This window comes from Mastigoproctus giganteus, chromosome 14, assembly GCF_048544385.1.
Source record: "Mastigoproctus giganteus isolate SK-2022 chromosome 14, ASM4854438v1, whole genome shotgun sequence".
Classification (NCBI taxonomy): domain Eukaryota; kingdom Metazoa; phylum Arthropoda; class Arachnida; order Uropygi; family Thelyphonidae; genus Mastigoproctus; species Mastigoproctus giganteus.
The window spans coordinates 76,675,809-76,700,597 of NC_143588.1; the positions used below are offsets into that span (position 1 = coordinate 76,675,809).

At 36.9% G+C, this 24,789-nt stretch overlaps 1 protein-coding gene across 1 annotated transcript in view; it reads right to left on the reverse strand.

Annotated features, from left to right (window-relative positions):
• LOC150075259 (glycine receptor subunit alpha-2-like) overlaps positions 1-24,468 on the reverse strand; it is a 111,940-nt gene extending 87,472 nt beyond the window's left edge. Inside the window, exons 1-3 of the mRNA XM_090388415.1 lie at positions 24,343-24,468; positions 20,915-21,083; positions 5,898-5,991 (exon numbers count right to left, since the gene is read on the reverse strand). Of these exons, the coding sequence (XP_090244541.1) occupies positions 5,898-5,991; positions 20,915-21,083; positions 24,343-24,468 (389 nt within the window). The remainder of the gene's footprint in view (positions 1-5,897; positions 5,992-20,914; positions 21,084-24,342) is intronic.
• Between the last annotated feature and the right edge of the window lie 321 nt (positions 24,469-24,789).

Here is a 24,789-nt window from a genome sequence, read left to right on the forward strand (position 1 = left end):
GTTACAATGGACTTGCCGTTTCATTCGAATGAACTGTGCTCTTGCTTGTTTATACTGAATATAATCATGTGGATGTTCAGATTTTTCAATTTTCTGAGTAGTTTTTGCTTGTTCTTGAAAGCATATTTTAATTGTGGACTAAACCAGGGATTTGCACGATCGGAAATTTTAATGTGTTTTGATGCCCTCCTCAAGAGCAATATAGTGAAGTTATCCGAGAGTGTGTCTAAGGCAACCGTCTACGGAGAGTTGATAGAGATTTTGCCAGTTGAAATTCGTGAGAAGTTTCAAAATTACATCTATTTTTATACACTCGGTTGATAAGATAACATCAGCGTTGCTTTTCCACTTCAAGTTCTCTTTTTGTTTACACGTCTGACTTCTTAGATTGGATTAAGAGAGGGATGTGATCTGAAGCGAAGTGAGTCATACCGTCAGCTAATCTGATGGCTTGGATATTTTAATATACCAATTCAAGGCGCTGTGTGTCTCCTGTGAGGGGCGTTCAAGTTATTATTATTATTAAATTCGTTTATTATTGTAGCAAATGTTTGCTTTCACCCCTTTTACACGGCCAACCAGAAGTTGTTTCAGCGAGAGGATTTCTATGGTATTATCCAATTCGCTCTTTGCATCTTTGTGCTTAGGAAGAGGCATATTCAAATCTCCCATCACGATAGATTCTGCATTTGTGTCCAAGTTTGTGACGAGCCATGTTAGGAGTTCATTTCTGGCCTCGCTGTCACGGTTGGGTGGAAAGTATAGAATACTAATTTGCAGGCGCTTTGCACCTACTTTGATAGTTGCCGAGACGGCTTCAAAATTTTCCGAGTGTGACCCTTGGTTTTTAACTACAAGAGAAATTATTCTTGTAGATTACTGCTCCTCTTTTGATCTCCCTTCCTCTTGCAACGCATTTGAAACCAAAACTGTCAGTCAGAACAACTAGCTGTCTATTATGTTGCAGCCAGATCTCTGTAAGGCAGATGAATTCATATTCCGAGCTTATTAGAAGGTTCTGCAAGATGTGAAGTTTATTAGCTACGCTGCGAACATTTTGTAGAAAAAGAGACACTTGCATATTTTCTTTCGAGTCGGGCGAGATATTCCTTAATTGCCACTGCGTTACTCTAGTTGAGGACCTTGTAGGATGTTCCCTGTAGCGTTTTACCACAATGCCACTGGGCCAAATGCTTTTGTCCAGTAATCATGCTTCGCAATTAATGGGACATTTTATGATTAATGGGTTTAACAGGAAGCAACAAACAGAAGGAGCAAAATAGAAACACTCCCTTCGCCCATAGCCGTGGAGTGTCTCACTTAGTGAGACAGAATCAATGTTAGAATCAATTTCGATCGGATCAAAATTTAATGACTGCGAAAATGGGTCACCGGTTGAGAATCACCACACGGAAGACAATCTTGTCAATATTAACTTATCCGTGAACGATGGTGCTTTCTCTAATCTTAATATAGTAAGAGTATAAATTTAACCTAGGGCAAGGCTCTCCCATAGCAATGTCCTTTCCAGCTTTTATTTCTGCCATTTACCGGTGTTTAACAGAAATTCCTGGTTCTGTTTGCTACCAGCTGCGCATAATAATTAGAACCACTCCAATCTACTGATAATTTTCTTAAGTGTTTAACGTCGTTTATTTGGGCTTCAAAATATCCACAGTCACGCTATTAGCTGCGAGAGTTTGAAGGACTCACGCAAGTGTCGCCTGAAGTCGAAATTACCATACCAAAACAACCTTCGCTAATAAGATTTATAACTTGCGCAAATGAGACAGTCATGTAGTGTTAAAGATATTTACGCTTGGCCTTGTGAAACTTAACCACTCACTCATATAACAGCCACTCACTGACTCAATCCTGCACTACACTAAAAAAAAAAAAAATACGCATTTCGTACATCTGATTCATTAAATAAATGGAATCAAGATACTGGTAGTGTTTATAACGCAGAATAACATGGTGAACCAGATAGAGTTACATTATTAATGCATTAAAAGATTTCCGGTATACTACTGGAAAATAAGAATTAGTAATGGTACAGCCTTGAAATACAACTTACAATAAATAAGCCTCGCATAAATTTTCAGGCGCGTTAGCATTTTTGCACGATGTGCCTATTGTTTTCACCATGTCCGACTGTCAGGCTGCATGTAATAACTGAACTCCCAGTGAATGGATTTTCATGAATTTTTATATTTCGCTCTGTTAGGAAGGTTTGTGAAACACTGGACATTGTTTGCTGGCGTGCTCTGGTTGGTGGAAGGAATGGACTATGTGGGAGATGTACAGAAACGGAATGCTCTCGGTTCGCACTTTTTTTATGTAAATCATGCATTACTATTATTTTCAAACGCACCTGAAATATAACGCACTGCATACGCTTTTTTTCCCCTATGAGGAGAAGAATGTTTAAAATGTAGCGCACCTTAAATAAATAGCTTTGTACAGTCCAATACACAGCCATCAGAAGAGAATCCTTTAAAAATGAACCGCTGTTGGCTCTTATGTTTAGTCTTTTTGGAAATGAGGATACCTATTCGAGGGTGTGAAACCATCCCATCCATCTCTGTGCCGCTAGTGTTCTAGAACGGTTTTAATAATTCACGCCTGATGAGACTGTATTAATTGGTCACTTTAGAAGGACCATTTTGAGCTATGTGCAACAATCTGTACAAAGACTTGCAAATCAGAGTGGTTGCTTGGTGTGCAGTGTGTGTGCTGAGAAGCGCTATTAAATCGTGTGGTCCAATTAGTGCTGAAATGGGGAAACGGACTTCCAACAGGCATGACTGTCGCTTCGTATCTAGCAAGTGGTACAGATAGGACAGCTACGCTTGTCGAATATTTTTTAACGAATGGAAAAATTCCCACAAAACATCTCTGTCAACAGATGCAACCGAGGTCAAAAATGAAAGGCGACAAAGAGATATAATAAATTAAATAATAAATAAATGTTCTGTTTATACTCCGGGACGACCACACGGTCAGAGGAGTTCGATATGTTTGACGTCTGGAGCGGATTATCAAGTGATACATGGTAATCGCCAAACATCCGAACAATTGATCTCTGCATTTAACGCCGGAACAAGCAAAGAATCCTAAAAGTAGAAGACCTTCAAGAAGCCATAGATCTCGGACATCACCAAAAAATACGGCTGCCTTGGCGTTAGGAATACAAAGGACGGACACAGGAGGAGGAAGGACTGAAAGCAAGTTATGTGGTCCAATGAGTCCCGATTTACGCTTTTAAGCGCCGATGGAACAGGGGCCATATAAAGGAAATCACACAAAACAGTGGAATCATCCTGTTGTGTCCTAACGGTACAGGTTGCTGGACGAGGTGTTATGGTGTGGAGTATGTTTCTGTTGCACCGCCTTAGTCCCCTGATACCGATGGATGACACCGTGAATGCTAGAGCACATCTGGACATTTCCGCATGATTTCTTCTATGGACAGGAGTACTTTCAGGACAATTAATCGTCCACCACAGATTTTCTGTGGTGGACGATTAATGAGAGATTTGAACCCGGTGTCCCACAATCCGACCAGTGCACATATAAAAGCACAAACATGCACTCAAGAAGTTATAACATACATTTATTATTTTTTAACTGTAGGTTGTTGCTATATTTAAGATTTCATTCGTAATCGCTGATTCTAGGAGCAAAATTAATAGTATTATATTTCATTGTAATGTTAGTTGAATCACATCAAGTAATACCCCCGCCCACATCCAAGAGTTCCAAGCTCTCGCGAATAACAGTCATTATAATCGCCATCCTTCCAAAAATTATGGAAAAGGCCTGGATTCGAATCCCATCTGGATGGAAGAATTGTTTTGGCATTTTATATTTTTTATTTTTATTTATTTTTATTATTATTTTTTTTTTATTCAGCAAACAGACCACACAATAAACGCAATTTACCGATATAATATATTGATACCGCATTGCCTTAATTTTAATTTGCCTTGCAGAAAATCCGAAACAACTCCTAAGATGGAATTCCAAAAAAAAAAAAGAAATTATAATAATAAAATAAAATAAATAAATAAATACAAATAATAATATTCGTGATACCGCGTAGCACGATAATAAAATATCTTGCTACACTGGCACTTAAAAATAAGGTATCGATGTATGGCAATTCTGATTATATTAGAACAGTACAAACTTTAATTATGTACAGGCGTGTCATTTTACACATGAGGCGTCATGCGCAGAATGACGCTACTATTATTTTGGAACAAAGTAATCAAGCAGTCCGAGATAATTGCATGGCGTGAAAAGCTTGAAATAAGTCCTAAGTTCCTTGGGAATAACTATTTGACATTCATCTGTGAATAATTCTCAGTTCAGCAGAAACTGAGATGATGAAAACAGTTCAGCAGAAAGTTGAAACATGCACGTAGTAATCTGGATGAAAATGCAAATGCGTGCCACCGCGGATTTGGTGGCACGCATTTTCCACCAAATCTCTGTCTCTTCACAACGTGTAGCTGCTAAATTATGTACGTTGGTCACAATTCTGGCCAGCAGTTCTAAATGAAGGTTGGGAAAACCTTGCCCATCCGAGTTTCCTGTTTGATACACAGAGTAGCCGCTTTATTAGGTACACTTGTCTAATAGCGAATAGATCCCGCACCTCTTTGGCCCTCGGAACAATACCATTCGTCGTCGCATGGACTCCACGTGGTGTCGAAAGCATACCACAGAGAAGCTGGTCCATGCTCACATAATTATTATTATTTTTTTTTTTTCAGTTTCTGTAAATTGGATGGTTGCGGATCTCTACTCAGAAGAGCATGTTCCGCATCCCACAAGTGCTTATCTGGATTGAGATCTAGTAATTGGGGAAGGAGAGTTTACTTCAGTAGACTGAATTCACTCTCACGTTCCTAGAACCATTTCTGTACGATTCTGAACTTGTGACAGGGCACATCATCCTCTTAGAACCCATTCGAAAATGAATACACTGAACAATTAAGGGATGGACCTAGTTAGGAAAAAAAGTTTATTCCACTGGTTTGAAGGGGCCCAATACGGGGCACGAAAACAATCCCCCACGCCATTACATTGCCAGCCTTCATTGTTGACACCCCGCAGGTTGGTTGGTACACGGACTCTTGTTATTTTGGACATATTTTCATAACCGTGGAAACAAGAACCAAAATTCATCAGACGAGGCAATGTTTTTTTTTTTTTTTTTCAATCTTCTATTGTCCAGTGTTCCTGAGCCCACTTTAACCATACTATATCTTACTTCTTGCTGGCAGGAGTGGAAACCGGTTTGGTCGTCGGCTACGGTACCACATCCATGACGAATTTTGCGTGTGAAATACCTCTTTGGTTGCCACTGTTGTACTGGGTTGTTATTTGACTGACTGTAGCCTTTCTGTTAGTCTGCACAAGCCAGGTTAACCTCCGTTGGCCTCTCTTATCAGACCACGAGATCACCGTTGGCTTGGTGTTATTGGCTCAATATCGATACACCTGAGGCACAGTTGTACGTGAAAACCCCAACAGGATTTCCGTTGCCAAGACAGCACGTATGGCACAGACTACCATGCCATTCAGTCACTTAAAGTTTCGTCCAGCCCATTCTCGATGCGTCATAAAAAATAAAATAAAAAATCAACCAACCAATTTGCCCATTCACGCACTGAAATGCACGCATAGTAGCATCCTTACGTATCTGCCCTCCTGCTTTATATCGCTTGATACGAACAGGTAGGTGTGCATAATAAAGTGGCCACTCAGTATATGATCAGGCAAAACTAGTCAAGAAATCTTTATGCTCTTAAGCAATGTTTATTTTCTCTTCTCGTAATTTAATACTGTAAAAATTTAAAAACTGCATAATATCGAAACAGACGTACCTGGAAATATCAGCGCCATAAACGAAGCCGGTGGTACAGATGAGGGCACTGAAGACACGCAATTGCTTCCACCATATGTTCATAATGTGCTGTGCTGTAAAAGAACGAAATCATTTTAAATGGTTATGTACCGAACACAAAATAATGCATGTTAGTAACCCATAATACTTAATCAGGTATACCAGATATAATAATTTAGTCTTCGCTTATATCACCTTAATTAGGGTGACTAGAAAAAGATTATTAAATCAGGTTTACAAAATATATGCGACTTAAGGACCAATGAGTAAATGAAGTAGGCTCTGTACTCATCCACCCAGGCAATCTTGCTCTAAAAATGACGGAGTTTCCAACTCAACTTTAGTTCTTTGTAAAGAAGGGGCTCTGGTTATTTTCTGTTCATAAAATTGCAGTGTGTTTGTCTGTCTTACAATCTCAAGATTCCTGATTCAAGATTTCTTGAATTGACCCCAGGGACTCCCATCTGGTGAGTATGAGCTTGGCACACCCAGGGGCCTGAGATTTTTTTTTTTTTTAACTGGGTGCCTTGCACCACATGGTTAATAATAATAATAATAATAATAATAGTCCTGGAAGATTTCTGGATTCTAGAAAACGTACGGAGACTGGCAGTACCTTAACCTTCAAAACACCTCAACACATTCCATAAAATTATTAATATCAATTTATTTCCGAAGAAATGTCCTTTTACAGCTATGTTCTTCGAGCATTAAAATGTTGCAAGGACCAAGCCTTAGAAGCGAAGCTCAACTATCAGAAGAACTACAAAGGAAAAAAGCCACCCTAACTACGTGATTTTCAACATCATAGATGAAGCCGAACATTCCACTGGACTGTGGTCGCACTCCAAAAAAACAAAAAAACAATTCTTCATTTCTGGAAAAGGTTTTTGATTTTCTTTTTTTTTTTTTTTTGTTTTGAATTCTGCTTGCGGTGTGCCAATTATCGATTTTTTTTTTTCAATAGATAGCATTAATTATTATATATAGTGTTTTTTTTTTTTATTTTAATTAAAAATTTGAAAATTTAAAAATATATTTTTTTTTTTTGCACGTACATTTTAGTGAACAAAACTTCTATTAGTTCTATTCAGAAACAAACAGTGAGGCGCCTCCGTAGCCAGGTGGGCAGGAGCAGCAGTGCGTAGCATACACTTCTTGATTAGACCGGGGTTCGAGCCCGTGACCACCAAATACGGAGGATTCGGAAAGGTCAGGGAGCAATATGGCCTTAGTTGCTAATGCTCCTAAAAAAAAAAAAAAAAAACCAAACCAAAAAAATAAACAGTGTTAGTCACAACCAATTGGTTGTGACTAACACTGTTTATGGGAATAAAAATTGCTCATGGCAAGTCCAGCATAGATCTTTCTTGAAATTCAATTAGGATTAGAAATGTACAAAAACATAAATCCTTTTGTAGTTGCCTGAGTGGCAGTGTTGGCTGTGCCGATAAATTCGTCTTACCAAAAATTATGAGTAATAGTTCGTTATTGTGGAATTAATGCTCTTGTATGATAAATGCTCAGAATTAGTACTATCATTATAAGTAAATACTGGTGGTACTGCCAGGTTCCCTGATCAACTTTTCTTTATAAACCAGCTTACTAAGCCTTATACCACATCACATTGGGTTAAGAGCACTAAACGAAGGAAATGTCTAATACGTATTCTTTATGAAAGAGGATTAAACTTTTATCAGAAGATGAACTACGCTCAGTGATCACTGAATTGTGACAACCCCATCCGTAATGGACTATGCCGCATAGTTCACAGCATAAAAAGGCGAACAACTTCCTACACTAAAGCGGTAGTATCTTGCATCTGGTCGTGCAAGTCAAAGTGCTCAAGTAGCAGTTGTGAGACATAGCAAAGATATCACAGTTTTTTCAAAAGGGCACGATTGTGGAAGCTCGTGCGTCGGGTGCTTCATTATCGGAAACAGCACGTCTTCTCGGTTGCTCACGGCTCACTTTGGTTAAGGTGTACAAAGAATGATGTCGAACGGGTCAAACCACCTCCCACCAACAGAACTGTAAAGGATTACACAAGGTGAATGTCTGTGATGAGCAAAGGGTTCAGTGCGTTGTACAGGTTGAATGGCAGGTTACTATACAACAGTTGACATCGCAGTACAATATCGGGAATGCGAGAACAATATCCCAAATGACGATGCACCGCACACTCAGACGTATGGGATTACACAGAAGACAACCCAAGAGACACCCTCTCCTCATCGCTGTGCATCGTCAACGGCAAATGCTGTGGTGCCAACAATACTGGCTGGGCACTGGAGGATTCGAACGAGCGTGCTGGCTGGATGAGTCCACATACCTAGTGCAACACGTATACGAGAGTCCATCGTGCATGGTGCCCACTATCCAGGCAGGTGGCGGTGGTTGCTTAATGCTGGCAAGGACTAGCAGCCTTGGTGCGTATGGAGACCAACGTTTCACTGGTGAGGTCTACCTGCAGCTCTCAGGAGACCATGTGCACCCTGCCATGTTGCATATTATTCCCAGACAGAAACGGCATCTTCCAAGACGATAATGCGCCTTGTCATTTGACCCGCACTGTGCACGAGTGGTTCGAGGAACATAGTGAAGATATCACTTATCTTGATTGTGCTCCAAATTCACCCGACCTCAATCCAATTGTGAACACCTATGGAATGTTTTGGAACGGAAAGACGCAACCGTCATCTATTCCGACACTGTGGAAAGCCTTGCAGGGCAGCATGCCTGCGGATTCCTACAGATCGTCTTCACACATCTACTGAAGTCAATGCCTAGGCGAACAACAGCTGTTATTCGACTTCATCTAACTGTTATCTGGCTGTTAACCACTTGTCTAATACTCCAAGGTGTTAGGTAGGTGGTTATAATCTGCGCGATAGTACAGTGGGATCGTCACCGCCCTTTCCACACCGGGTGGAAAAGGCCCGGGTTCGAATCCCGTCAATGATGCGAGGAACTTTTATGGGCTTTTTCACTCCGCGGCTGAGTTAGCCAGCCTCTGACGTGGATAGCAATATCCCCCCCTTCCCCGGAAACTCGGGATTTTCGTCCAGAAAACAGGCAAATCGACCAGAAAACAAGCAATTCACGAACATAATACACTTGGGCAGATGAATTCTCATTCGGGCCATAGTGTAACAGTTTTTTTTTTTTTTTTATATAATTCAATGATCACTGAGTGTAGCTTGTCACAGTATATTAAACTTTTATTTATGATACCGGAGTTTAAAAAGTTGCCAAAAACAAAGGCACCTTTCACGCGAAATTGCTGTAATCTAATATAACCAGTTAACGAAACTGCTGTGTAAGTTCCAAAATGTTAGCTCAGAATGATGGTTGTGTTGGTTAAGGAAAGCAGCGTATTACAGTACAAGGATATTTGAACTTCACGCATGAACATACCACTTTAAACATGATATCAAACTTTACAATGCCTGTATTTCCATTAAAGACTGCATTAAACTCCAGTCCTCCTTGAATTTTTCTCATCTCTGGACTAAACATAATAACATAATCGTAAATACAGATAAATGCAAAGCTATATTTGACAAAGATCTTCACAATAAAGGAATAAAGTTGAGCGACACTATTCAGCAGCACACTTATCATTCATAAATGCAATCAGAGGTCTAGGTGTCATTTGTAATAATTGTTCCATCTCTTATATTGATCACGTAGTCAAACAAGTTAATTAATATACGCAGTGCATTAATTAATTAAATACAAGTTAATTAATATACACTTCAGGTGCGTTAGGAAATAATAATAATTCGCGATTTATTACTATAACAAGAAAGGAGCAAAACGCAACGACTTTTATGCGCAAACAGGGAAAATTTCGCTTCTATGCATCCACCACATTGCCCATTCATTACTCCAACCAGCACATGGCAAAAAAAAATAATATCCAGTATTTTAGCTGCAATATATGGTATATGGATAACCTATGTTATATGTATGCTAATAAATAAATAATATTTGCCCGATTTCTATTGGTCGGATTTTAATAAAATTTACGATGGCCTACAAATCTTTCTAAAAGGTAAAAAAAAAAAAATATGAAAATTCATCAGTTGGGAGTTAAGTTATTACACGAGGAAAGGAAAAAATAATAATTACAGGGTTTCTATTGTTCTGATTTCAATGAAATTTGGAATAGCTGGTGAAATCTTTCTGAAAGGCCCAATTATAAAATTTAATTAAAATCCGCCCACTGGAAGTAAAGTTTCTTACATGCGGACGGCGATGGGCGTGGTGAGACAACTGGAAAATTATGCATATATGCTAATGTGCCTAAAAAATGAACAAAAAGCAACAGCTTTTTTTTATGCGCGAACCAAGAAAATTTCTTTTCTGCGCATCCGCCACACTTCATTTCTCCAACCAGCGCACGACAACAAACATAATATCCAGTACTTCAGCTGCAGTATACTGCACGTATTTTTTTTAAGCCCTCAGGTGTGGGCAGCCTGAGAGCATGACTGTTGGCTCCCACCAGTATTACACTACCTCTGGTGGGAGCGCGATTCAAGTGCATGTTGCACTGGAGTGATGGACCTGGGCTCGGTTCCGCATGCAGGGGAGGAGCCGGATGCCCTAGTAAAATCGGCTCCCTGGTGACAAGGTAGCTTGATTATAGAAGTTCTACCAAAATTGAATGCAGATTATATTGGTGGAGATAGGCAATAGCCGGGGTGCCAACTAAGCTAAGTATATATACAATGTACGTATATGGATAGTCTATACATTTATGAAAAAAAAATTAAAAAATAAATACTAATTTATATTGATCCGATTTTAATGAAATTTGAGATGAAAATCCATTCACAGGAAGTCGAGTTATGTGAGGAGGGAAAAGAAAGAAATAATTGCTGGATTTCCACTGATCCGATTTTAATGAAATTTGGAAAATCTCAACAAATCGTTTTACAGAGTAAATATAAAATTTTACGAAATTCCATCCACTGGGAGTCGAATTGTTATATGCTGATGGACAAACGGACATAGCAAAGACAATAGGCGCATTATGCTAACGCCCGTAATATAGACGAACAGGTTTCATTAAATGTTATTCATATTCCTTCTGCAATGCACTATTAGACAAATGTTTATTCAACACTTCGATATTTCCTACACTGGAGTATCCACTTTGGTTTCGCGACTGCTTCTCATATTAATAAATTAGAAAACATTCAAACAAAACCGATCAAGCACTTAATCAAACATGACAGCCGAGAAGATAATTACAGAGCGGACTACAGCACATTTTAAAGATCTACGAGTACTATTTAAAATCCTTCATCAAAGAAGACAATTGGGTTTGAAAGTCATAAACCGTAATAACATGAAGAACTCACTGATATGGTACATTTCTTTTTACACTTCTATTTTTAATTACAGAAAGAGAAAGGAAAAAAAAAAAATTTGTATTGAAGTATAGCATAGACTAAGAAAAGGAACCCGATCTTCTACTCACTGAATATTCTTAATAAAACCGATTAATTCTTTTATTTCCATTCATTTATTTATACAATCCTTAGCCTTCTAATTATTAGGATTTTATTTTATTATATTAATTTTACAATTTAATCTGTAATTATATATAATATTAATTAGACAAAAAAAAAAGAATAAAATGCGAGAAGATACTGTAGGAGATACTTAAAAGAAATGTAAAATTAAATATTAATAGAATATAACCAGATAATAGAAATAAATGAGGCAAATGAATTTCTCTTATTTATGATACCAGTGTTAAGGAAGTTTTCAAAAAAAAAAACAGTGTCTTTCGTATAAAACTGTCGGGAATAATACTACAGTAAACCCTCGATTTAACGAACCCCTATATAACAGATTTCGGATTTAACTGACCGGACAAATAATAATACAGTAATGTACATATTAATCGCGACTATATTTTTTTAGGTTATACAAAACTTCACTGTTATTATTAATTAAAAATTAATAATAATTACCTACTTTTATTTTTATAATAAAATTCAGGAAATTGTAGTCAGGAAATTGTTTTTTATTCTTTCTGATAACGTGTTCAAATAGCTGTTTTCCCAGATTACTGATAAGAGCTGGTGGTGACTTGCGAGCTGAACATCACTCGGGACACTAAACTGCAGGTCTACCGACTCGCTTTGTTTCGGTGTAAGTCTGCCTCAAGCTATCGTGCGGTCAGGTTGTATGCAGAGTATTTCTGTGATTTCTGATTTGTGACTTTATTTATGAAATAATTTTACAATCCTTACAATTTAAAATGCCATCAAGTGAGAGAGGAGTTAAAATAACGCGTGTGAACTTAATGAAATGTGGCACAGAAATTAGAGCTAATCGAGAAATTAGAACAAGGCGTCTCAGTAGCACGTGTTTGTGAAATTTACGGCGTAAAAAACAAACTGTTTCTGATATCCGTAAATCAAAGGCCAATTTGCAACATTTTATATTGTACAGTACTGTATATTATATTAAAGCTTTTTTTACACTAAGAACAATAAAAAATGCCTCCCCCCCTCCAGGTTACATTCGATTTAACGCACTTTCGGCATTAACGGACACCCCTTCTCCCCTATTAGTCCGTTAAATCGAGGGTTTACTGTATAATCAATTAAAGAAACAATACAGCAAGAAATTCCAAAATACTAACTCAAAATAAAAGGTGGGCTGAATATGGGAAGCAGCGTATTACAGTACAGGGTTATTTAAACTTCATCAGGTTTAAACACAGTTCTATATCATCTAAAGAAGGCACCACATTTTAATCTTTGTATGCGTACAATAACAGCTGCAGCCCACGCGGAATATAATAAAGGTCCTCTGCATTTGACTTTAATAATAATAAATTATTTTATCAAAATCGTTTGAAATTCAACGCATATTGATTTATAACAAAAAAAAAATAAATAAAATAAAAGCAACGACTTTTATGCGTGAACAGGGAAAATTTTGTTCCGGCGCATTAGCGACATTGGCCATTCATTCCTGCAACCAGCGAAGGGCAACAAACAATATCCAGTGCTTCAGCTATACATATTGCATATATCCACATATCTCGTGGATATGTGCAATATGTATATTGGTCCAATTTTATTGGAATTTGGGGAAGCTTGATAAATCATTCTGAAAGAGCCAAATATAGGTTCATGAAAATCTGTTCACTGGGAGTCTTATTACATGCAGACGGACGGTCAAAGAAATAATAATTGTCGGATTTCTATTGGTCCGAGTGTAATGAAATTTTGGATGGCTCAGCCAATCTTTCTAATGGGCCTAAATATAAACTTAGGACCAAGAGTCGTCAACTGCGAGCCGAGTTGTTACATACAGATAAGATGGCCATGATGAAGACAATACAGTAAGTCCCCGACATACGTTCCAGGACTTCTTGAGTAAGTCGAGTTTTACATAACTCGGGAATGACTAATAAAATATTGCTACTATATCCCTGATATGCCAAAATTACAAAAACCACGTAATATTCTCAGAAGAATGAAGAAAAATAGTTATATACTGTATTTTTCAATTAATTAGTTATATATTTTTTATATATATTTTTAATTAGTTTAAAAACTTATATATATAATATCGGTGTAGATAAACCATAGTTAACCCATAAAATTAAATTACGTATGTAAAAAGGCATAGTTTAATTACTCTATATCTCATATTGTGGCTACCTTCACAACTACTGTTACTTATTCGGCTACTAAGAGAAGCGTTATTGTGGCTACTTTCACGAGATACCAGATGTTGCACTACTTCGAATAAGTAACGCTTCTCTAGCAGTGGGCACCACTGAGAATAAGTAACAGTAGAGAAGCGTTATTGTTTTTTTTTTTTTTTTTATTTTACTGTTTTAAATCTTACAATCCTAAAAAAAAAAATTACGTAAGTCTGGGGCTTACTGTAGTCGCATTAAGCATATATGCTAACGTGACTGGTAACAAGCCTATTAATCATGCGCATTGGTTTGTTGAATTATTTTATTAGTGAAATAAGCAGAAGTCGCCAGTTTACGAATTTTCGATTACCAACTATTTTCAAGAACATGACTGTAACGTTGATGTTTCTGTAACAGTATTTGAACTATGTAATGATTAATATTTTAATGAAAAATACAATGGTATTATCAGGAATAAAAAGACATCGGAGATTTCAACCTTGAATACGACAGATGATGAATCACGACAAGGTGTTTTTTTTTTTTTTTTTTGAGAATCTACCTCAAGGACTTTATTGTGGCGTAAGAGAAGCCTGAGTGAATACAACATTCAACAACTAATCACCAGCCTTCATTCCTCAGTAGGTCATGGTGGTTCCAATAACAATCTCTTTGAATAATGCGAGATGCGTCACTCATCGCAAGAACACTATTGGCCTTCCGATATCGAAATGAGTTCAATCTATGCAGACAATTCTAACGTATTTTTAATGGTATTTAATATAGGGGAAAGTAAGGGAAAAAATTCTATGTGTAGTTATCCCCATCACCCTTTTCGTAAAGTCTTCTCTAGCACGAGATGATTTATTGAAATATTTCGTGTTACACAATGCGCTTCCACGAGTCATTTTCCACAAGAAACTGTTTCATTGATTTGGCGTATTTCTGCGATTCACATTTAAAGTATTGTATTTCTGCCTGAAACCAGTGAGAGTAAAATAAAAATACTGCCAAATTCGATTATCTGTAATGAATAGAAAATCCATTTGTTGCTAGCAAGCAAGAATTATGATGATGAAGTATTAAATATTAATATATTTATTGCGTAGCGAAGTTCTGAATTTAAAAGAATTTTTTTTTTTAAAGCTTACCTACAACTGAGTATTCAATATACTTTGTAAATGTATTGTACACTCTCTGCATCTTGCAAAATACAATTCCTATTCGAAAGTGAGGATAAACCTTTTCTTCTGCCATTACAAAACGGAAATCATTACAAAAAACTCCCTCTGCCGGTCACGACGAATTAATACTTAATTTATAATGGAACTTTTTTTAACACTAACAATAGAATTTCAGATTGCCTTTCAAAGTTTGTGATATTTTTAGGTGCATTTTAACAAAATTTCTTAGTGAAGAAAGTATACATTTTATTTTAATTTTATATAATTTATCAGCTCTCATTAATCACATTAACGTCCTATTAAAATTAGAGACAATCGGACATTCCGATATGCAGCGCCTCTCATTGAATTGTTGAATCAAAAATGTAAAATTATAATAACGGAAAAGAAGGTTAAAGAGAAATTGCTGCAGTTGAAAGCAAAAAAAAAAAAAAAAAAAAAAAAAATCACCTGGGGCTGATGGAATCTATCTAATTATCTTAAAAGAAGCTGTAGAAGAGGTATTTAAACCTTTGCCCATAATAATGACTGCATGTTTATATAAAGGGAAATATCTTCAGATAGGATATGCGCAAATGTATCTGCTATTCATAAAGGTGGTTCAGAGGGTGGACTATAAGATCGTCACAAAGGAATTGGACGTAAAGAATAATTTTGATATCATCTACTAAGATGTCAATAAAGCCCTGATACTGTACTACATGTAAGATTGTTGTATAAATTGGAGCAATGTCGAATTAGGGGTAATTTACTACTGTAGACAGAGGACGATTAGGTGGTAGAAAACAAAGAGTGATTAATAATGGTCAATGCTCTTTATGGACTAATGTAATGAGAGAAATTCCAAAGGGTCGGTGTTTGTAATATTCATTAATGACATTGATATAGGTATTTCAAGTTTGATATCTAAGTTTTCCGATGATACAAAAGTGGGCAGAATGGATAATGACAGAAATCAGAATATGCTACTGCAACAAGACCATTAAAAACTGGATAGACGGGTTGAACAGTAGCAATTAGCAGTTGAAATTTACGTTTGAACTTAAATTAACAGTGATCAATGCAAGGCACTGCATTTGGGTAGCGGCAATCCCAAAATAACATATCACTTAGATCGTAACAAACTCAAATTAGTGAAGTATAAAAAAATCTACTGGGAATTGTGAAGTCTGACATGAAATTATTTCTGCAGTGCAAACAAGCTGGGTTCTGTCAATAATATACAGGGAAGTTGACAGCAGGGAGAGGGAAGCGATTTATCCATTGTATAAAGCAATGGTTAGACAACATCTGAAATACTGCATATATTATAACTCTACAGGTTTATTTTCTAAGATCCCTTTGAAGTTTTACAGGATGAAAAATCCTGTATCCCTATCTAAAACCGACTAATTTACCATCGCTTGAAAAGCCCTTTAGAAGCTTCTGCCATTACAGACAAAAATACATCGCTGCAGTCCAACGAATTATTTCAACCGTGTTGCAAAACCTGATTAATAATAGATATACAAAATGAAACTTTGTAGCTGGCACGAAAGGAACTGATATTTAGAAAGTAACTATCACAACTAACAACAGCACGCAGTATTTTAAGTTTCGTGTCGTGTAACTTTGGGTTATAAATTCGATACAAGGAGTAAATTATAATGAACCATGAGGACTATTTAAAGTATCTTCTCGCCTACTTACCTCAGTTGTTGATAATATCTAGACAATCAATAAAAGTATCTCAAAGCGACGATCGAAAAACTGATCTGAGCAAAGTTTAAAACGTTGAACACCAAATATTAATAATACAGCAATCAACCGACGATAAAAAGATTCTTAGATGACAAAGAGCAAAATGTCAACTACAGATGTCGCTGAGAATTTCAATAATAATGGATATATTCCAAGAAGTCAGTTGGAGATTTTTCAGAAAAATGTTCTGCCTGAAACAAGTCATTCACAATTTTCATATACTGTATTAAACATAATATCATTGAACATTTATTCTATAAACTTCTGCTTGTTGGGCAATAAGGTTGGTTCTATTTTGAAGAATAGAGATTGAAAAGTAAAGAAATAAAATCAACTGATAATCTGCTTTAAATAAGTGAAAAAACTAAAAAGTAATAAAAAATTTAATTAAATAATTGACTATTTAAAATTAAACTTAATTACAGTCACCATCAGTGGAGGGACAAGATCATCTCCAGATGGTCAATTACAACTTCACGCAGAGAGCTATTGTTTTGGAGAACTATTTCTTTTAAGTTTGACGTCGAGACGTCAAGCTCACTAATGTATTATTCATTTGTCTAATTTAATTTTTGCTTTCCTAAGTTTTTTTTTTAATAAAAACAGCCAAACCTTACATTTTTTTATAAAAATGATTTGACATTTTCAACAGACAGAAAACTGAATATCTCAAAATACGTTCATTTGTATCCTGATGCTCAAAAGTTAAAAAATAAAAATAAAAAACCTTAAAAAATAAATCTTTTATTAGATGTGTCAAAACGATAGTGAGACATTCATTTTAAAATCTTAATAATGAACAAAATTTGTAGAAATTTCAATATGAAATTAGAGTTAGGTAAAAGTTCTGAGCTCCTAAATGGCGTCAATAATTCGGCAAAATATACCTTAATAAGACGTGTAATCTCCTTTGGTAACAATACAGGCGAAACATCGACACCTCATGCTCAGAATGAGGCTGTTAATTAGTGCTGTAAATATTAATCCCGTAAGGACTGTCACAAGTTCAGTGAGGTTCTGTTGTGGGAACCTGTGAGTGCCAGTCCTCTTGCTTAATGCATCCCAAGCATACTCAACTGGAGTAGTACCTGTAGTATTGGGATATTGTTATTTAGTAAAAAAGTGGGATATTGTTATTTAGTAAAAAAGTGGGATATTGTTTCAACGCAGGTATTGAAAAATACTTTTGAAAAAATAATGCTACTCGTATTTTTTTTTTTTTTTTCGTCTTTATTGTAGAGGATGCTATTGTTCCCACAATGACAACAACAGAACTTGGGCTTACGCTCTTTAGAAACGTCTGTTTATTCAGGGCCGACTTTAAAGTAACTAACATCGCCTTCAATCGAATTAAATCACCAAGAAGGTGAATTTATAATTAATTAAAAACTCGAAGGCTGTTATCGGTTTCGAAACTTTGATTCAATCACCAAAATGTATGGTGTTTTTGTGGAAAAATTGCTATTAATTGTTAGTACAATAAGTGTCCTCAAGCTTTTTGTTTAACATACCACTTTAAAAAATTGGAATATTATTGTATTACCACTACAGTCATATATCACAAAACTCAGAAATGGGTATGAATAAAAAGTTTCAGCATTTATTTTTTCCAGTTTATTCATTATAACCTTATTTATTTTTATAACATAAAATTGTGATATAGCAGCATTAATAACTAGTTATTGATCTTTAGGAACATAATTAACGATCCTTCTTTTCTTTATATTGATCACTGGTAGACAGGCCGAAAAAAAAATAGGAAAAAAATTAAGAAATACTGTTGAGTAGGATCTTGTAATTCCAGGGGGTGGTATTCGATAACGTTCTCAAAGAGTTAACAAATTCCGCGAATTATGTGCTTAATGTCAATCATCGAATGCCTTACAAGAATCAAAATTGTCTGTTTTTGTATACCATGTTACCAGAGAGAATTTCTTGAGTTGGAACATTTTAATTTAAGATGGGCGAACCAGATGTGAGCCAACCTGTTGGCCGCCTCCAGCGTCACATAAAAGTAACTTTGACATGACTTCTTAGAAACAAATTGTTGGCAAGAAACTTTCGGTTATTCTCAGTAATACTTCGACTTTCACACGCACACTGTAGATTTGACTTCTGTATCATTAGGCTTGCTAACTTAGTAAAACTGATGACACTTATGTAAATTTTTTTATGCATTTATAACAAATTTTCGTTTTTTTTCGTATGGATTCGCTTACTTTTTGTACCACCAATGATAGGCGTACTACAGGTACATGTGTCATTGAGTGATTAGGTAGTACACCTAATTCTGCCTGAAAGTAAGCACCATTGGCCTAAACGTTCAAATTAAGAAATAAACTGGCCTCTTGGCATGATCAGATAACTGTGCGTGTCTTACATGATCCGAAAAATATAGATGGTTGTGTAGTATATAGGTTGAGAACCTGTATACTGTACTATAGTACAAGGGTCGGCAACCTGCGGGTCTTTGACATGTAACTGCGGCTCTTTGACTTTTAGCCCACATGAAGCATAATTTTAAATGGGACTTAAAAATCACGGATATGTGGACTCTTTGACTTTTAGCCCACACGAAGCATAATTTTAAATGGGACTTAAAAATCAAGGACATGTGGAGTGCAAGACTAAAATGCCTTAAAACTGAAATTGAGGATTTGGATAGGCAAAAGTTGAAATTCTACACAAATGGACGGAGATAGATGAGTTGAAAAAGCAAGACCAAATTGTGTTCGATGCGTGGAGTAGCTTACTGGACAAGTACTGTATATAGATTCGAAAATATTTGCGTTTGGACTTCTCTCAGTTTTTGGTTCGACGTATTTCTGCAAGCAAATATTTTCGAACATAAACTATATTAAAAATAAACCAAGAAACCGTCTGCAATGCAAGTCTCTCAGCATGTTTAAAGATGAAAATTTCGGTATACTCGCCTGATGTTGAAAGACTCGCTCAAGAAGTTCAGCAGCAAAAGTCACGTTAATTCGTACCTAATTGGATGTTTGTTACTTTTTTTTTCAGTATTAATAAATAATATTTCAAGAAATATATTTTTTTAATAAAACACCTTCCCACTCTATTCCATTTCTTAAAAAACTGGCGCTCTCCCCCCAGCTTGAGCTGAGGTACGGCTCTTCGGATTCTCTTTTTTTTTTAATTAGATCAAAAATGGCTCTTCACACAGAAAAGGTTTCCGACCCCTGCTATAGTATAACGACCGTTCTTGCAGTGGTTCTTTTTCTGCCTCTGCTATTTCGCAGTTTTTTTTGTGGCCATGGCCTTTTTTTTTTATTACATAGTGTGAAGAAAACTAACTTGATGCACTGGTCTCATATTATGGAGGCATCTTCGCTACGAGTCGTCTTAGTATTGCACTGCTCCAGTGAAGAAGTATCTTGCTATTTTATTTAGAGTTCTTGCCACTGCTCATCCGTTTTCCTTAGCGATCGTAGAGCAGCCTACGTTTGTTAATTAGTAAATAAAACAGCAATATACTTCTCCACTGGAGAAGTGCTTTTTATTTAGAGTAGCGCAATACCAACGCAACTTGTGAAGTTGCCTCCACAACATGAGATCAGTGTACTAGGTAGCAAACTTGGTTTGATGAACGCTACGTAAGAAAAAAAAAAACTTGGGTTACCATTTACAGTAATGTTTTATAGCATACTTAACACTGATTTTCTCCAGTCAATTAGTACTTTTTTATTTTTTACTAATGAAAAAAATACGTACTGCAAAGTATCGAGTTCGTAAACTGTGCGAAATCCTTCTATACATTATTTAAATTAAAAAAAAACTTCGAATATGTGCGTTTCAGAGTTTGGAAACTAGGCACCTTATAGGAGACTTGATTGAGGTGTTTAAGTCTCTGAGAGGCATAAGCAAAATGAATGAGGGCGAAATTTTCGCAGTTATAAATGATTCTAGAACTAGGGGCAATAATTTCAAGTTACGCGGGGGGGGGGAAGAAAATTAGACTGGATTTCAGGAAGTTTTATTTTAGCTAGCAAGTTATAAATTACTGGAGTAAGTTACCTACATGGGTGGTAGAGGCTGGCAGTTTGGGGGAATTCAAAAGTCAGCTGGTTAATTAACTACAGGAGGAGGGGAACGCATAGGTTTCCTTTCTCTTATTAATTATTTATTTATTTTTTAATTTTCTTCTTATTATTATTTTTTATTTTATTTATTTATTATTATTATTATTTTTTTTTTTTTTTGGCTGGTGCAGCATAAGCCATTGGCTTCATTGCACCATGTGCTAATACGAATATTAAAAGTATTTGATAGTGATGCTCGACAGTGAAAAACATTCAGAACATTTTGGCTTAAATATTCAAGTCAAGAAATAAACTATTATCTTGGTATGATTAAATAACTGTGCGTGCTTACACGATCCAAAATATATGGACCGAAGAAAAGGCGTTTGGTTGACAGTGCTGTCCACATCATTACGTGCCAGGTATTCATAGTAATAGGATTTTCCTTCTTTTGTACCAGAGATACACGGAACCTGCACGCGTGCTCTAAATAATTTAGAGCACGCGTGCAGGTGCTGTACCTTTAAAAAAAATAAATAATAATAATAAATAATTTCATTACTGTGAAGAAGGAGGTAAACGCCTCTAGCAAACATTCATAAGTTTCACGTATCGTTCGCCTGTAACCTTCGCTACTTTTTGTTTAAACAGCATTTCAACGTGGTTCGAAGTTACAATCAATTTTCATGTACCTTTTCTCAATATTAATTCGGATATTTCCAAGTTCCGAATGCACTTGCAATGATTTTTTGGCGCACTCACAATGTAGGATGCACGTTGATACCACCGCTGACTTGTTTCGTGTTTCCAGATCTTAGCTTGTTCTTGATAGTTCCCCTAGAATCTTATGTTTCTACACTGCTTGGCAATATTAAAAGAACAAAATGTTTTTCATGAATATTTTATTGCGAACAGTGTCTTCGACGACACTGTTCCCAATAAAAATTAATATTGGGGAAATTCAATATGTGATATTGGCATCTTGGCATGCAGATTCTGGTTATCCAATAAAAATAATCCACCCCCTTACAGAGTCGCACATTATGCAAATTATTCATGTCTGTAATAAAAACACTAGCTGCGACCACATCACTTCATTTCGATTTTTTGGCTTGCTCAGTGGGATAGCCACATCTCCAGTACTCAGGATGGCAAGTCCATCGTTTAGATGACTCTTTGATATGGAGGACCGTTGGACGACTTGAACACAGGCGGAGGGGGCACGTTGACTTATTATGTCAAGTAGTGTCGTCTCGTCTCGTCAGCATGGAAGCAGTTTCAGGAGACAGAGAGCATTACAAGAAGAGCTGGCCAAGGTCGTACGAGGGCTACGTCAACCAGAACAGACCTCTATCTGGCTCTAACAGCAAGACGGAACCCTACGATGTCCTGTCATCAACTGCCTCTTGAGGTTGCTGTGACCACAAGTGAAAACATTTACAACCAGGCTGTGTGTGAAGAAGGCTCCCTTAAAGTGGACTCTCCTGTGCAATGAAGCCAGTGGTTTGTGTCCAATTAACGCCATTTCGGTACATTGGGGAAATCCTGGAGACCGCCTCAAAAATAAGAATACCTTAATCTCGTCAACCCCAAACCATCGCAGAGCTTGTCAAAACTGGTACCATGAACATGGTACTTGGGGCCCTGAAAAATGGGGTACAATTCTGTTCTCTGAGTCCTGTTTTAGCCTACAAACAGATTCTGGACGTTATTTCATCTGAGTCAATGAGGAATGTGGTACCAACCCTCCAACATCAGAGAAAGGGATACTTACGGTGAAGGCGTTGTTATCGTGTGGGGGACGGAATAATGATCAACGGCCGCACCCATCTTCATATTTTTGATAGGGGTACCGTAACTGCGCAGAGGTACGGAGAACAGATCTCGAACCCTATGTGCAATATTTTAGGGGTGCGGTTGGCTCAGATTTTCTTTTCTTGCACGACAACGCCACTGCACACAGAACTCAAGCGGTGGAGGAATATCTTGAAACTGATGATATCCAACGATTGCAGTGTCGAACTCGATCACCAGACTTAAATCCGATGGAACATGTGTGGAACGCCCTTGGGCGTTGCATTACATGCTGACGGCCAAGGTACATCTTCGGTCATTTGGTGAGCTAGTGTCTGTACTGGTGGAAGAATGGAATTTGTTGCTACAGGATCTTACAGACACACTTATATCGACCCTGGTTCACCGCTGTCAGGCGCCTGTTTAGCAGTTGGAGGGGATCATACGTCGTACTGATATCATGTGATTATATTTTAGAGCACCTTGTATCGACTTGTGACCTTTTTGGCAATTCTTATACAATCCCTATAAATGTCCCTTGTACCTGTCCGAATTTTCTCGCTGCCTCCTCATTTCATCGTTATTCTATGATACACCACCATACCAATTTTTGTCCCGCTTCATCGCAAGCTGCACCAGTTAAACCACGTTTTCTGTGTGTTCTGTTAATTTTGTTCAGAAGTGTACCTTAATGCAGGTTCGTTTTACATCTTTAGAAATTTCAGTTACCTGAACATAGTGTAGTAGAGAAGGAAACCTTTAATGCTAAGGTCATAAAACGATATTAGGCTGGAAATAAAAGCAAACATATCAGTTATTCAAGCGAAACATTTTTTTTTATCTTTATTAATAATTACAAACTTTTCAAATAAACTGTATTTAGTTCATATTTAATAAGAGGATAAAACTGCTCAATACCTGGTTCCAACGAATGTACTACATAAAAGCGAGCAAGTGCCAACCTTCTGAAAGAATATTTAGACAACCAAAAACATATTCTTTGTACGAAATAAATCGTTATATAACCTGAAAATGAGTTCATTATTTAGTAATGGGGTAGTAAAAACGCATGGAAATATTAGCTTCATGATAGATTTCGATTGACAGTTGCACAACAACGATTCTGGGAAAAAGAAGATGAAATGTAGCATTGCCCACCATCATGAAAAGATCACTGCGAAGCTCTGCAGCCATCGGTTATCATGGTAATATTTTTGAAGAACAATGTTGGTCACGCAACCTGTCAGCAGCTGTAGGGCCTCTATAGTCGCTGACATTATTTCAGTTTCTAGCGGCAGGAAGTGTAACGTACATAGCATTTCATTCGCGCTACGCGAGGAATATGGAAAGGATAGAAACCTCAAGAACAAAGATCTGAATTTGGTTTCGGGTCGACTGAATTATATTTTAAACATACATTTATCCATCTTTAAAATGGAAGCATCGCTCTGAATAATCATTGTACACAAGGTCGATGTGTTTATTGCAGGACAGTAGACTTGGATGCATTGTATAGTGAGTACAGCAACTATAGGCATACCCTATAATTTAAGACTTCTGAGTGGAATGTTTATGCGTGTGTACTGGCATGTAGATTCCCACACAGCTACAGCAGATGTCTCCAAGAGCTGGTAAGTCAACGGAAAAACATGCTGCAACCACAGTGTAGTGGATAAATGAAGGTCACTTCTTGGGACTTAAAAAGGAGGAAATGACATGGTGATGCCGGTACCCGTTTCCGTCAACACAATTAGTCCAGCTCTGCATCCATTCGAACATGAATAGATAATCACAAGAACACAACGTAGCCCTATGAGGACCGAGCGAGAGATGGCACCAAGGGCATCGTGAGCGAACTATCTGTTCTGATATATCACGCTATTATTTGGCGGTGTGGAGAGCAGGAATGTGTAAGGTAGAAAGGATCAGATCAAGTCAGTGCTCAATGAAGAGTAACCAGAATGTTTAACTGGGAATCTGTAGTACCATTGATACGTAAATGTCAACACGTGACAGCTTTGGCCTTTTAACGTTCTCTATAAGATATTCGGGATTTTTCCAAGCATCAAATCCGCCTCTGGACACATTTGTTCTCTTTCCTTGACCAGTCATTATTTTGTTGAATTCTTATAATTGTACACTAAAAGGGCAGTTCTTATTATTTATCTACCTACCTGTTATGGAATGCTATCTGCACACAGTGCAGGGCCAATAGATAGTACACTTTCCTTATTTTATACGACAGTTAGTTACCCTAGTCAGTTATTCCTTCTTCTATACGATAAGGAATAACTACCAAGCCGCGTTCCTAGGAGACCTGCAATTATTAGGTGGGTGTCCTCATTCAAAGTGGGGTTATTGATGAAAGATGAAATTGTTAATTCTGGAATTCAAAGGCAGTCAAACATATCACTTCAAAGATCTCCAAATCCA